The 16,062-nt window shown below is 36.9% G+C and overlaps 1 protein-coding gene across 1 annotated transcript in view; it reads right to left on the bottom strand.

The window, feature by feature from the left end:
* The window catches only part of ABCA12 (ATP binding cassette subfamily A member 12), a 204,750-nt gene that overhangs the window by 117,187 nt on the left and 71,501 nt on the right, over positions 1-16,062 (bottom strand). Inside the window, exons 3-5 of the mRNA XM_024243578.2 lie at positions 12,571-12,724; positions 3,073-3,164; positions 983-1,080 (exon numbers count right to left, since the gene is read on the bottom strand). Of these exons, the coding sequence (XP_024099346.2) occupies positions 983-1,080; positions 3,073-3,164; positions 12,571-12,724 (344 nt within the window). The remainder of the gene's footprint in view (positions 1-982; positions 1,081-3,072; positions 3,165-12,570; positions 12,725-16,062) is intronic.

The raw sequence follows: 16,062 nt of genomic DNA on the forward strand, positions 1-16,062 counted from the left end.
AAGTAGCAGTGGTTATGGTTACTGGAATGTTAACAAATGTTAAAGACATGTCTCATGATCAGATAAAAGAAATGGTTGCTATATAAGACATAGATATATTATTAAAAATGCTAGTGTGTGTGTGTGTGTGTGTGTGTGTGTGTGAAGGTGATGGGGGAAGGAGAGAAGAAAGGTGAGTGGGAGAGAGAGAGAGAGAATAGTATCTCTAATGCCAAATGTTGAAAATGATGTCTTTTCATTTCTAAAGAGCACATAAAACAGGACTTAAATACCTATGGGACCAGCCAAATAACTTAAATATATTAATCTGGCCAGAAGAAAGACAATAAGGGGAAGTAGAGACTGTAGTTACAAAGAGCACGTGTTCTGCTTAAAGGCATTCACATTCAATTTCTAAAAATCTCCATACACACACTCACACACACATTTAGCTCATGGGCTGCCAGTTCACACCTCTGATAGAAATTATGTTCATTATCTTGCAATCTGGGAAATCTTAAAGTAGATGATCTCTAGGAAATGGAGAAATCCATAGGTAAGCTCTCTAAAATACTCTAAGAAAAAGGATTTTCCTACTTTGGGGCAATATTTTCCTTAGCTCTAATTTTTCCCAAGACTTGATTAGTATGGATGAGGCAGCAAATTCGAAGAGCATTATAACTTCATTTGGTCTTTTTCTCTATCGTGCTTCAGAAAATTAAAACATCACATATAATGCCACCCTAATTTCTTACTAAGTGAAAACTTTAACTTCAATTAAGGGACTTAACAGGGAAGTAAATAAATACTCAAGATCTTAAGGAATTCAGAATGTCTTAAAATTAAGCTGTTTATTGAAGGGTTCCTAAGAAAAGAAGTTGCCTGAGATATTACCCTAAATAGGAAAGGTGCTCCAAACATCTTCCTATTTGAGAGATCCTTCTATTAACCTAAAAGGCCTATGTTGAATCACTCTACCCATTACAAAACTGAATCAAGTTACCTTTTCCAAGCCAAGAATTCGTGCGAGCACTTGACTGCCATTGAAAGTATACGTTCCGGGGCTTTCCAAATCAGAACTTGGACTGGGAAATACCATGGCTGTAATCCAAGAAGGAACAGATTAGCATTCCACACACACACACACACACACACACACAAATGCACAGGACCACATGAGCATCCATAAACATCACTTGTGACCTCATATACCCTACAGCAAGGATGTGCTCAAACATGCCTCTTCCATGAAAGTTTTATACTGGAAAAGTGGCAAATTCCATGAGTTTTTCTTTTCATATAAAATTGTGATGACTTTGGTCTGTTCTTGTTTTTTATCCAATCATTTAGATGTCATTTGCTTTCATTCCAGTCTGTGACATTAAACTTCATCACCAATATTATTGCCCAATAAACCAAATCATTTCTGTGCAGGCCTGGAGGATTTGAGGTGCCTACACTAGCTCCACAGATCCATCATATCCAACATCTGTTCAAAGGATCTGCCAACGCACATCTGGTGATAATGGTCTTTTACTTATCCAATTGGGACACTGAAATCTGCTTAGAATCATAAATTCTCTCCTCAAAGTGGTTTCTGAATGATATTTTAGATCAAATAAGTGGGATAAAGCAATTAGCCTGGACTACAGTGTACTCTAATTAAGTAATTCCCAATGCATCTTCACCTAGTATTATTTATTTATGATGTGGCAGAGTTTTCTGGGTTTGGAGCATTAGCTAGAAGACTACATTCATATCTATAACGTGGATGTTCATTAAGCCAGTATATTGACTTTTATAAATTTAATACAGAAGTCTTTTGTCATCCTCAGAGCAAAGAATCTTAATATTCAATGGTACCAGTGACTCATCATCAGTAGGGCCTAGGCTTTATTTTCGTGCCCACAGGGCTGAAGAATTTGCCATCTGATTCCTTTAGACTATGGCAATATATTTGTGAGATAACTGGCCAGAGTGAGAAACATAATCTGTGGCTACCAAGCAAAGCAAAGCTTACTGGACCATAACATTATAACCTTATTTCTACGGTGTTTTAACCTACTCAGCCAAACACCCACAGATCATTCATAACAGAACATTAACTCCTCAAAACCATTCACCACCATGTTTTTACTACATTAATACAGGACTTTTTTTTTTTACTTGCTCCATCAACTTGCATTGGAATGTTATTTAATATCATAAAGTCTTAAATATCCCATGGCCTTTTAAAGAAACTCCCTTTTTATCCAGAGCACCAATCATATTTCAACATACAAGAATCTTGTTTTGTTCACTAATATATCACCAGCCCCTAAGACAGTGGCTGCTTGGTATTAGAGACTTAGTAAATATTTGTCAATGAATGTTAGCCAGTCGTGCTGTTTCAAGCGTTTATTTTTTTTAACATGTGGCTTCTAATCAGTGTTTCTCAAGTCCACCTGCAATTGAATCACTTGCGCCTAAGGCTCAGAAACGCATGTTTTGAGGGAGCAACTCAGGAAGAATCTGTGCATGTGAAAATTTGAGAGCTACTGGCCTAGATGTGAAGCAAGTCCACGGTCACACTGAAGACTGTGATACTGAGCATTAAGTGTGAGGAAGAAGTGTACAGCTGAAAGAGTACTGGCCTGGAAGTCCTTCTAATGCCAGCTCTGCTGTATGGCTGTAGATACAGCACTTAACTTTGTTGAGCCTCATATTTCTCATCTTGAAAATGGAAAATCCGGACAAACCTCTGAGATTCTTTCCAAAAATTTTTATTAATGGGCTTTCTAACCCATCCCAGCATCATCTAACTGCAGACAACTAAAGAGTCTAGAGTCAGTTCTGGGAAATGGTGCAATTCTCAACATGTAGGCTTTTGCCCCTATAGAGTATTTCAGTAAGAACCTAATTTCTAATTATTTTCGACACCTTTGCGTAATTGCACCGCCATACTCAGGCAACCATGAGGAAAATTTAGATCTCTCAGGGCTATTCTAAGCATTCCATCTTTGTTTGAAAAGTTTAAAGTATAAACCTTTCAAAGATTAGACCTTTACTGTTCCATAAGGCTTGTTCTAAACTCTACAGAAGAAAATAGCTTACCTAGTGATGCATGCCTTCTTTCTGGAACTTGGGTGCTCTGGAATGATAAATTGCTGTCCTTATCCAGGTTGGATGACTTTCTCAGAATCTCACTAGAGAAGAAAAAGCAAGAACTCTGTAACTTCTCCCACATGAATTTTAGTTAGTTACAGCAATGTATTATGTGGCAGATTCCAGGGCTGTCTGAGGACTTTCAAATATTTAATACAGTTTCCAGGATTTTAATGGAAGAATTCACCTAACCACACACCTATGAATATATAAAGGTCTCCTACAAAGTATATTTTTATTCAGAGAAAATGGCCTAGATGAGGTTTAAAATAGTTATTTTTACTTTAATCTTGCAGAAAGGACATTTTAAAAGACATTAGAGATAAATACTTAAAATATGTATGATATATATTTTTCTTTTAAAAACTTGATAGGTCCCAAATAAATGAGAATCCAAGAGTGCTTTGGGGACTGAAACAAAGGTCTGCTTATTTGTCAACATTAAAAGAAAAATAAGTTTTCTATGTTAAATTATAGATGGCCTTTTAAAGATTTTCAACACAGGTTCAAGGAAGAAGAGAAAGGCCAAACATTTATTGAATACCCAGTATGTGCCAGGAATTATGGTTGATGTCATCACAGATGGCACCAAGTATAAAAGGAATAACATTAAAATAAATTTTCCATTGCATTGAATGTGTCAAGGCAGTAATAATTACATTATAGTGCCAGGAATCCCTGTACAACCTGATCACACTAGGTTTTGGAAGAAAACATTGCTGGGCCTTCCCACAATTAGTAACCCCCTCTTTTCTAAAAATTCGCTTTTTGTTTAGTTTATTATTAAAATGGAGATGATCACATTTTCTTGAAAACTGGATGTATCTAAAAGCTTGTGCCTAAAATAAGTATGTATGTTTCAAAAATAAAATCAGTCTAAATGCCAGGATGCAAATAATTTTTAGAATTCCAAAAAGTTGGTGAATTTTATGTAGTTATTTATAAAAACCTTAAGGTACGTAACAATGGCTACAAAAAGATAATGGAAAAGCAAGAAATTCTGCTTACTACCGTGGTTCAATTTGACTTCTGTTTTAGAAACAAGATCTGAATCCTAGTTCCAGGGTACTTTGTGTTTATAATTGGAAAAAGAAAAAGAAGTGATATTTGTTTTCATTCCCTAGCATTTTTCCAATATTCTCCATAAAATGTACTTTTTGCTCCAAAAGTTCTGCATTCTTAATATATATTTGAATTATTCATGATCCTGACTGTATGCCCCTAATCTTTTTACATTCCTTATGCTGACTATGTGATGGGAAAATTGTTCAGGTAAAAATAAGAACTGACCTGAACATTTTCCCTTTTCTCAAAAAGAAGTTTTAGAAAGTTTGAGAAACTCGAGTTTACTTTTCTTTTTCTCGACATTTTTTTAGTTTGGCTTGAAATCCTATGAGGACTACTGCATATCAACACATTTTGAAAACAAAAGCAAAAACTGCCTTCATAAAAATTTAAGGACTAGGGACAGCAACAAAAACAAAAGGGAGGATGACAAAGATCAAAATGAGCAATGAAAGAGCAAGAGAAAATAGACTGAATAATGAATGGTGGTGAGGAAGTGGGGAAAAAAAAGAAGAGGCAATAGGAAACTAAGCAAGTGTGCTCTTGGAGAAGCAAAAGCTGCATCCGCTCCACAGAGGACACTCTACTCATCTTCCCACATTCAGATAAGAAACCTAAAATTACTCCTACAAATAGCATTTAAACACCATGGAAAGACAAACTCATTCCCTTCTCAGCAAGCAGCTGGCTCTGCAGCTCTGAGCTTGCTCAACAGTAAAATGACTGCTCCTAGACAAGGACGCCAGCAGTTCCCACTCTAACAGCACCTCTGTCTCACCAGGAAGTGCCCAGTGTGACATGGTTGCCCACATCCTTTTATGTAGCCTTAATGTGTCTTTATTTTTGGAAGCGAGAGTTGGATATCATGTGTGCTTTGCTGTTCCCCTTCCTGAAAATATTCTCCAGCTTCATTTTGCGTTGACAAGGTGTGGTGTGACAGCATGTGTCTACCCCCATCACACATCAAAACTGTTTTCTTTAAACTCTTAAAATGGAAACCACAAAATAAATGTACAACATGTTATGTGCATAGAAAGATGAATTAATGCTGTAAATTGAAACACAGCTTACTTTCCCCCCAAAGGTAATTAATTCTATTAACTCCCTATTAAATTACTTAAAGAAGGCAAGAAAGTAGCTGATCTTACTGAGTTAATGGCATTCCCTGAAGTTTCTAATGAGCAGGATCATGTTTATAGACAAAGCACTATATGCTTCTTAGAACAGTGGTTGAGAAATAGCACCCTTCCTGTTATTTCACACAAGCACTTAGTGCACACTTATTTCATATCTATCTGTACCTATTCCCACCACTTTTTCTATTTCAGCTGTGACATCTTTAGGAAAAGCTGCCATGTCTTATTTATCTTTATATTCCCAATATCTAGCATAGTATAGGACCATAAGATCTGATGGCTGATTAAATAAAAAGAGACCATATTGTTGGGGTGTGGCAGAAAGTACTTTATAGAGTTAGAAGATATCTTTGGAATTTCAGCTCTCTCTTCCTAAAAGATCTCAGCCATCGTCTCCCTCACCAGCAAATTAGCAATAATAACACCTACTTTGCAAGGTTGTTATGAGTATGATATGAGGTGTGTTTACCAAGAGTCTCTCTGGGCCCTGTCATCATAGGTACTCATCAATATTAGCTCTTGTTCAGAGTACCCACAAAAGAAGATGTTGCAAAGATGCAACCTTCACCATCAGTATGGAGCTGGAGGCCCATACTTTAGATGTAATCCCTTTAGAATCCTAGAAACTTCGAAAGCTCCGGATACCAAATGGATGTACCCCATTATTTTATAGATCTGGAACCTACAAGTATTGACTAGTGATATGGAATGAGGCACAGGCCCTCATCCTGAGCCGTGTAACCCCTTCCTCGTTTTATGGGTTTATGTAACTTATCTATTTATGAGATAAATATTCCACCAGTAGTGTTTACCAATTTCCCCCTTTTTAGAGTGTAAGGTTCTTAAGAAAAGCCTACAGTGTACTATGTTGGCAGATAGTAGGATGTTTGGCACATGACAAGCACTGGATACTTGATAATGAAGAACATTACTTGGAACAACTCACCGCTAAAGCAACTTTTTTTAAATGGCTGTGGCCTGCTCTCCATTGTTGCATATCTGATCCTGCAAGGATCCTTAGAAAAGGAAACACGCAGCCACAGCCCCAAAGTTATCATCTTATATCGTACCTACCATATTCATTCATTAACTCACCAACATTGATTACATTCTTATTATATGTAAAATAATGGGCAAGTAAAATAAGAAAACCAGGGATTATGGTACATTAATGAGAATAGCTAAGTAAGGACATGTGCGAAGGAGGACTGGAACACATGACAGGGCCCCTAAATCTGAGTTAGTCCCATTTGTATTTCTTATAGAGCAATATCCTTACTCACATCATTCATGCAAGCCTCTTGCAACCAGAAACATTTTTCCTTCAGCCTTCTATTAGCCCAGTGGTTTTCAAGTGTGGATAATTCCCCTACCCCAGGGGACATTTGGCAATGTCTGGAGACATATTTGGTTGTCACAACTGTGCGTGGAGTGTCACTGGCATCTAGTGAGTAGAGGCCAGGGGTGCTGCTGAACATCCTACAATGCACAACACAACAAAGAATTATGTGGTCCCAGTTATCAGTAGTTGAGAATCAAGGTTGAGAAACCCTGTACAATGACAGATAATGGAATTATTCAACTCATCCCCATTTCCAGTCCCCATGACCAAATCAAATCAGGAGAGATAAAAATCCTATTCAGGAACTCTAAATAGCTCCAAGGAAGTCTCAGAGACTCTATCTCATACTGGATATCCCTGGGAAGTATATGAAAGTATTACACAAAACTTAGCTGTCCGCTGAATTCGGGACATAGCCCCATCTGATTCCAGAAAATTCAACCCTCTGGATGAACCAACAAAACCTGAGTCAAATCACCAAGCGGCCAATGGCAACAGTTTGCTGACTTTTACTGGACCCAGCCACACGCATGGTATGATGGGCATGGCTAAGGGCCACTCCTCTAAGATAGTGAAGATGTAGATTCTGCCTCAGTGACATTTATAGGGCTCTATTTTGGAGTGGAATTCAATACAGGAAACATTTTAGATTTAAGAATTCCATCATTCTGAGGAAAAAAAAAAACTAAACACTGAATAGATTTTACTTGTTCTCAGACATGTCTACCAATAGTCTCGTTCAGGAAATGTCACATTTATATATATTGTCTTAATGGTAAAATGCATGTACTTCTACTGGGTGTCTTTTTCCTATGAGTAGGAAACGTCACTACCTGTATAAGTGGTACTGTGTGCCATGGCATAATCTATTTATAAGAGGAAATCCTATCAGGAGAGGGACATATGGCAAATCCTGGAAAGAAAATTCTGACATTATTTTTTGTCTCTAAGGGTTAGTTAAATTGGTATATGTATTTTTTCTCATTTCCCCCGAATTAGAATTACATGGGTATGTAGTGGCACCTGGAAACATACGAGATTTGCTGTAAGTCTAGTTCTGATCCCACTTCCAGATGACATTTGTCATTAACTTTTAACTGCAAATAAGGACTGAGGACACTGTAATGGTCTTGAGGCCCCCTCAGTGATTTGATGCAGTTGTCCTTCCTGGATATCCCAAACAGAAGTCACCCACGGGAAAATCTTAATTGTTTTAATTGTTCATATTTCATCCTGACCCTCATTCCCTAAGGGTCATCCATACTCCAGCTAGGGATATCTGTCCACGTTCAAAACATATATCCCTTATAAGTGGCCCAGTTATAATCCAACAATCCATATCAGTTAAAACATTAAGATTTAGAAATGACTTAATATGTTACTATGTCTTAGGGTTTTTTATATTCTTAGGAAAGACTTTGGAGTTAGTTAGAGCATATAGTGAGTAGAGGCTAACTAATACATTTCTAAAATTTGTCGGGCTATTATTATGGGCAGATTAGGGGGTATCCTACATGTGTCAGGAACACATAGAATATGGGGAGGAGGAGATAACACCACTGTGTCTCTCAGATGACACTGTGCAGATTATGTTCTACCTAGCCATGAAACAAGCAGATTAATTTGGCAACACTGCAAGGAAACGTGTAATCTCTCCATCACAGTCGGTAGCAAAGCTATCTGCCTATTCCTATAAGCCAACTATGCAAGTGCCTCTATTTTTCCCTTTCACTGAATTCTGGCATTCTTTCTCCATGACCTATCTTGAATATACATTCCGCTATTCTGGTAACCACCACCCTGTCTGTTCTCAATGACCACACTCTTAAAAGCCTCTGAAAGAACTCTCCTGGCATCTGCCCACCCACACCTATCTCCACTTCACTAATACACTCTCCAGTGAGATCCATATTCCTCAGGCAGAAACAATGTCTTATGGTACCTGTGTAACTATTCACCATTTGTTGTCTAATATTCTGGGCACAGTGAGACTTAAACAGACATTCATTACATTTACCATGTTATATAGCAGTTTACCTGTTATCTTGTCTCTCCGTCTCTCTTTCCCACTTGAACTGTAAGTTTATACAGGGCAAGACATATGCCTCATGCATTTCTGTATCTATAGTGACTTGCATAGTCTCCAGCATGCTGTACGAATTCATTATGTTCTTATTGAATGAATGGTTGGGCTTACATAATAATGAAGACATTCTTCTACCTTGTTTTTTGATAAATAAAATTTTAACCATTCTTTTTTCACTTTTATCAATTTTATTTCATAATGATCAATGTTTCTGTTTAAATTACATGTAATTATGTTTTAATTCATGTATCTCTTTGTGATTTTAACTATGTAGTAACAAAAATGTAATACTAACACAAGTTAGAGGAAAGTTTTAAAACTCTTAAATTCTTATTGCCCTTTCTTTTTACGCTGATTTTAGCTAAAATGGTTACTAAATGGTTATAAATTAATCTAAAATTAATACAAGAAGAGACCTCTACATCCTTTCTCATCTATATAACCAAATGAAGGCAAACACCTGTTTTACTTCCAGTTATCTTACACTCCTAATAATATCTTTTGGTCAGTTTCTAAGCTCATCCATATTTTTCAATATTAAACGAAGCCTTGGCACTTTAAAATTTGACCCGACTAAACTCTGATTAAATATTTTTTCAAGTTCTGCAGGAGCCATATAATAGGAGCAGAGGTACGAATTTAGAAGCCGCAGGTCATGAATGAGTGTCAACAGAAATAGGGAGCAACTCCACAGAGGCAACTGCCCACAGGATCTCAGGAAAGCTGAATCCCTTCTCTAAATAATGACCCTGTGCGCTCTAGGGGATGATCTTTGCTATTCGCCAACTGTGTGAGCAATGGCACACGGCCAGGGGCTCCCACTGTGCTGATAGATTCTGAGAGGCAGTGTAAGGAGGAAAGAAAAGGGTAAGATCTGTGATGTTGGATCATCTGTTGTGCAAATGAGCAAGAAAACCATAAACGTAATTGTTTCTTTTTTCAGACAGCTAGCTAGAGTCGATGCTGAGTACAGTGCTGGATTTTTTTTAAACATCTCATCCTGAAGCTAATGCTTAGAGATATATGAATTTAATAACAGAAGGCTGGTGCCAGACACAAAATCACATGAAAACACTTGGCGACTGGCCAACAAGTAGTGACTGCAGTGTGATCATGTCTTTCAGAAGAGGATTCTATTAAAAGAAACATGGCAGGCCTCTTTTGGTGAGACCAAAGGTGGCATTTTTTCCCCTCACTTATAGAACAGAAAAGGAAGACTGTTTTGTTTCCTAAAGAGGCTATGCTGGTGAATCTTCCTTCACTAAAGGGAAGCAATTTTAGTGGAATTGTTTATCCAGTAAAATATATGCCAGTTTCATTGCACAGCTATATAAAGCATAAAAGTTAATAGCATGATGGGAAATATCATTAATGCAACTTTATTATGTACATAATTTTATAAATTAAACTCCCATTACTTAGTAGTTTAGAGAAAATAGTGAATATGCAGCAATATACAACTTGAGCTAGATAAACTACCTGGAGAATAAACTAAAATTAAGTAAAGCAGACATGATCAGCCATCTAGAGAATAATCAATAGATGAAAAAATACACCTGGACTTTAATCCTACTTCCAAAACCAACTCATTGTCTCATCTCATGCAACCCCATGAATTTGGTTGTCTATAATATTAGATAGACAAATACTTCTTTAGAGGGAACTATAGTTATCTACTTCTTAGATAGTTAATTATGTCCCTTATAGTTCTTTGTAAAATGGTAATCCAATTTGTAAATGATGGATATTAATTTTTCTCACAGCTCGTCTAATGCCTGGTTCACAAAATGTCTGTCTCAAGTAAACCTCTTTGTGAAGATTTACCTGATGACCCCAGCTGAAAGCTCTCTTTCTGCTTTAAGTATAGAGGGTGTCTTGCTTCAGCTTCCCTCTGGCACTCTTCATTGTACTATCTCCTATTATTGTTATTGATTTAATGTTTTCCCTCCCCTGCTAGAACACCAGCATACATTATTCCTAATTCATCACTAACTTAGTGACAAACATAGAGTCCATCAACATTGGAACAAGAAGGAATGCCATTCTTCTTTGCATCCCACCTTTGCACTGATTATATAAGAGGGAATAGACTCCACCTGGCAGTGGTGTTCTTACAGAACTGATTACACACTGGTGCTTATTATTAAGGTCATGCTTGTATATGCCTAGAACTGTGCCGTTCTCATAGACAATGTATCATGTCATTTCCCCACTCAAAACTTTCAGATGGCTTCTCCTTATACTAAACACACAGTGCGAATCCCCTTACCTTTTCTTTCATGATCGATTCTGCATGCTCTGGTCTCTGAGTTTCCTTTTCTACGTATCCTAATCCCTTTCCTCATCCCTTGCCATGTTGCAACCATGTTAGCTGACTTTTTGCTCTTCTAAATGGTTGGGTTTGTCCCCACCTCAGGATCATTTGCTGTTTCTCGGCATGCAACACTCTCTTCCAGATATTCATATGCTGCTGCTGATTTTTCCTTGTCCTTGTTGGTTTCTACCAAAATGTCACTTCTAGCAGAGGCCTTCTTTTGACACTCTATTAAATCCCTACTTTATATTTTCTACCTGTTAATCTGCTTTATTTTCTCACTAGCACACTCATTATTATTTAATTATGCTATTTATTTATTTGATCATGCTGTTGCTTTCCCTTCCTTTAGAATGCAAGTAACAAAAGGATAGAGAAATTGTTTTATTCACCTCTGTATCCCAGTGCCTAGAATGGTGCCTGGCACATAGAAGCCTCTCAGTCTATTAATCTATTTTTTAAATAGATTAATAAATGAATGAATGAACATCAGATTGTTTTACGCATCAAGCCTAATTACTGAAACAACAAAATCAGTGTGAATCAGCAACCCAACAATTAGGGGTCCCAAGTTGTGTCTCATGACCATTCTTAACATGTTTATATTTTTTGATAAACAGGTTGCAGTTGCATTCTTAAAGTACCACCTATATTATTTGACGACCAAAATAATGAGAATGGTATTAAAGGAGAAATTGTGCTACGTGCTAAGGAATTTAGTATTAAAGTTTGGCAACCAAATATCTACGATTATAGGTAAATATAATATTTTCTTGAGAGATACTAAAAAAAATCTCTAACAGAATTAGCACATGGTTGATTCAAGATTACAATATTGTTTTCAGTTCTGAAGACAGATAGGCTTCTGGGAGTCTTTTTAGGTTTAGAATCCCAGGAAGGAAAATTGAAGTTGTAAATGGTCAGGTTGTTAATGGCTTAGATTCCCTATTCATTCTTCAACTGCTCCTTAACACCATAAAGTAGAACATGCATTAACCTCATTTAAAGATTGTCATTCAATTATATATACTTTTGTTACTTTGAATTTCAGGACCCTTAATTTCCTTTTTTGCACTTCCTGGTTTTTATTGTATCTGAAAGTATCACACATGGTAGTACCAGTATGTGATTCTTCCAGGATGATGGCCCTGACACTTATCTTACACTTATGACATCTCATGCTTGTGATGAGTCTCAGGCAATGTGTCACTGATAATTTAAGGTTGGATAGAGAATCTTTGAGGGATGTAAAGGAGGAATACCTTAGTCACCCATCTTACAAAGCAAATTTGAGACATTCACCCAAAGTAGATTGTACTCAGTCTCACATAAACGCAGTTATTCCAGTTTGTACCTACTTTATTATTTCATATTTAGATCATCACATTTATAGACATAGAAAACAAAATTGTGTATCTAAGCTTGCATGGCTTCCTGGCTATCTCAGAAGGAAACAAGATTTGATCTCTCAGAACAATTGAACACACTTGAGAAGTGCCCCCACCTGTCTTTAAATAGTGCATCATCAATTCCTTTCCTACGAAGCAGATCTTGTGGGCCATAGGGTGTGTCTTTGCATTTAGAGTCTGTGTCACAGAGTAGGGTCTGCAGGAATGGGAAGAATCCGGTACTAGGAAGGTTTCGAGGTGCGAGGTAACCTAAAATTAAAAAAACAGTCATTACATCACTATGGCACGTTTTCCTGGGAAAGAACATAAATGCAGTAACTCCGCTTTGTGAAGTTACCTCCTGGATTACCACTGTCCGGGTCCCGCAACTGAGCCCCAACTCTGCAACTAACACTCACCACTGAGTAGGAGCAGTCTTGGAGGGTGTTATGTTTAACTTCCCTTTTCTGGATTTGCTAATACGTATAAAAACACTTAAAAATGCCTGGTTACCCCATGAATTCCCTTCCTGGGGTTTATTCTACGGAAATACTTACAGGTAGTTGCAAGAATGTTCGCCAGAATGTTTTAAAAATAAATCACAGTGTATCCACATGATAAAACACAAAGCAGCCAATACAAATGTTGTCAATTAATACAAAAAGTGTTTATAACACATTGTTAGTTTAAAAGAACAGATCAGGAAACAGTATAAACAGAAGAGTCCTAATCTTTTAAAATACACACACACATACACACACACGTGTACTAAAAAATCCAAAAGATTGTATCACCAAAATTTGATTGATGGCTTTTTTCTTGAGTAGTATATTTCATTTTATTTTCTTCCTTTTGACTGTATATTAACTGTGTTTTATCACAATTTACATGTCTTCTTTTGTAATCAAAGTAGGTATAAATACAGCCATTCTTCCAAAAACCAGGAGCTATTTTTGGTCTCTTTAAAATTTAACATTTTAATTATCCTATATACACAACTTCTTTTTCCCATTTAAAAACCAATAGTGAATGGTATGAATGAAAATGCAAATTTTCTCCAAAATTAAAGTCATACAAAACAGTAATTTTAATAGTAAGGGGTTTTGTAAACTTTAACATTTCCTTTATAAAATACGATGATGGCATACACATGAGTCACGACAATAGGCAAGCTGGGAAATACACATCTTTTCACAATTAGATGTGCTATGAAAACACTAGATTACTTCCTTTGGGGGAATATGCAGACAATGAACTTTCAAAAAAGGCAAGTTTAGGAAAATTAAGGCTAAAAAGCAAAACTTTAATCTCCTCATGAATGCGTTAAAAAAAAAACAGTGTCAGTACAGGTCTGTTTTCATTTTAAAGAGAAAGGAGAAAAGTAAAAAAGAGAGAGAGAGAAAGACAGAATGGTAAGAGCAACATGGCGGTGCATTAATCTACCAGTAGAAAGAATAAATAGCTATTTGATTCCAGTAACTTAAATATAGGTCTGTATAAAGAAAGAGCTGAGGGAAAAAAAATAAAGAAGGGAAAATATGAAAGCCTGCCAGAAGAAAAGCAAAGAGGGAAAAAGAGAGATTGGAGAATGCTATACTGTTGACCTTAAAGATGGCGGAAAAAGCTGCAAGTCAAGGAATATGGGGAGCCTCTAGAACTTCTAACTAGAACAATCTAGAAGACAGCTTTTCCTCTAGAGGGTCCAGAAGGAATGCAGCCCTGCCAACACCCTGGATTTTAGCTCGCTGAGACCAAATTCTGGACTTCTGACCTCCAGAACTGTAAAATAATAAGTTTGTGTTGTTTTAAGACACTCAGTTAGGGATAATTTATCACAGTAACTATAGAAAAAATAGTTTAGAAATTAATACCAGTATGAATGAAAGATTTGAAAACTCAGAAGAAATTGGAGAGAACTGAAGCCCACCAAACTATTCACTAGTTCCTTCCATGTGGACCCTCTTTGACACAAGAGAGATTGGTGCCTCTCCTAATGTTAAACCTAACTGAAAATTGCAGTGAACCAATAATAATTTCCCACCAATGTTTTCATTGTATGCAATTCCCTGAATAAAATAGAGAGTAGATGCTAAACTGCCTGTTAGCTTTTCATGTCATCCCTCTGAAACAAAATTTTACCACAGTGAACTGCATATGGCAAGACCTTTTAAAGTCTGCAGTGGAGGTTCACCATTCATGGTAATCCACTCTGTTACACAGATCTGCGCTGTAGCCTCTCACTCAGGGTGTGGGGCTGCAAATGAGCTTATTACTACTCTCTCTCAAACACATGCAGTGGCTGATTTGAATGGAGGATAGATGGAAGGGCAACAGAAAGAGATGACCAGATGACCCCTCTGCTCTATGCCACTTATCAGCGTGATGGTGTGGCTGAGTCAGGCAGTACTGAAAAAAATGAGACACTCAAGAAAAGCCATATTGCAATACAAAGAGAGGGAGAGAAGGAAAAAGATGTCATGGAAAAAAGAGCTTTCAGTGACATCCAAATTACCTTTCTTGGCATTCATTACAAATTGCAAATGATTTGAGAGGAATTTGAAGGAATTTAACCCACAACATTCTTTGGTATGATATCTACAGAGGACAAACCTAATTCATAGGAAAATTCATCACAGAGTTTCTTTAAAAATAAACTCCCATGGTATTGAAAGTATAGACAGTCTATGCTTTGCACAGTTTTTTGATAATGGATTTTTAACATGTTACATAGGATCGTGCAAATGAGGAATTGATTCAGGCATGCACAAGTTTCAGCTAACAGAGCGCCATGCAGAGCATGGATGGCTTGCATTATTTGTTTTGCCATAATCTTTTAATCAAGGCCTATACCCTCATCAATGTAAGGGTGCCTGTTGCAACAACAATAACAACAATGATTTATTAAGTATCTACTGTATCCCATGTACTGTGCTAGGCATGTAACATTTACTTATGTTATTCATCCTTCCTTGACAGCTATAATATACTTTCTCGTATACATCAACTTTTCATAAATTCTAGAAATCCTCTAGAAGTAATGTCTGAATTAAATAGAATTAAATTTCCTGTAGCTTTCTTGTAAAAAAATGATATTTTTTCCATTCTCTTCCCATCTCAGTTGTGTATACAAATAAAAAGATCAATGGTGGAATCAAACCGTTACGCATTTTAAAGAGCTGCTAATTTTAACTTGAGCCCATTCTATCCTTGAAGGTGTTTCTGGCACTTTCAGTTCTGAAATTACATTCCCCTTTAAGTTCCCCAGTACTAGGATAAAGAAAAAAGAGAAGCCTCTCTCTTTCTTTCACAAAACTTCCATGCAGCAAGCATAGGAATTGCAAAATTAAGGCTAATAATTGAGTGTCTATGTTCCCAGCCAAAGCACAAATTTAAGGACACAAGTAAAGGAAGATCATGACTGTGCAAACCATGGCAGCCCCATACAAGTAAAAATAATAAAGAAAAAAATCTCAGGCAGGGTTTTGAGATAGAGTGTTTAAGCAGGATAAAGTCCACGGTACCATGATTCCCAAAAGTCTCATCCCAGGATAACATTCATGCCCATCTCCAGGAGAAAAGCTATTGAAGAATCTGCCGATTTCATGGGG

Source organism: Pongo abelii, chromosome 11 (genome assembly GCF_028885655.2).
Source record: "Pongo abelii isolate AG06213 chromosome 11, NHGRI_mPonAbe1-v2.0_pri, whole genome shotgun sequence".
NCBI lineage: Eukaryota > Metazoa > Chordata > Mammalia > Primates > Hominidae > Pongo > Pongo abelii.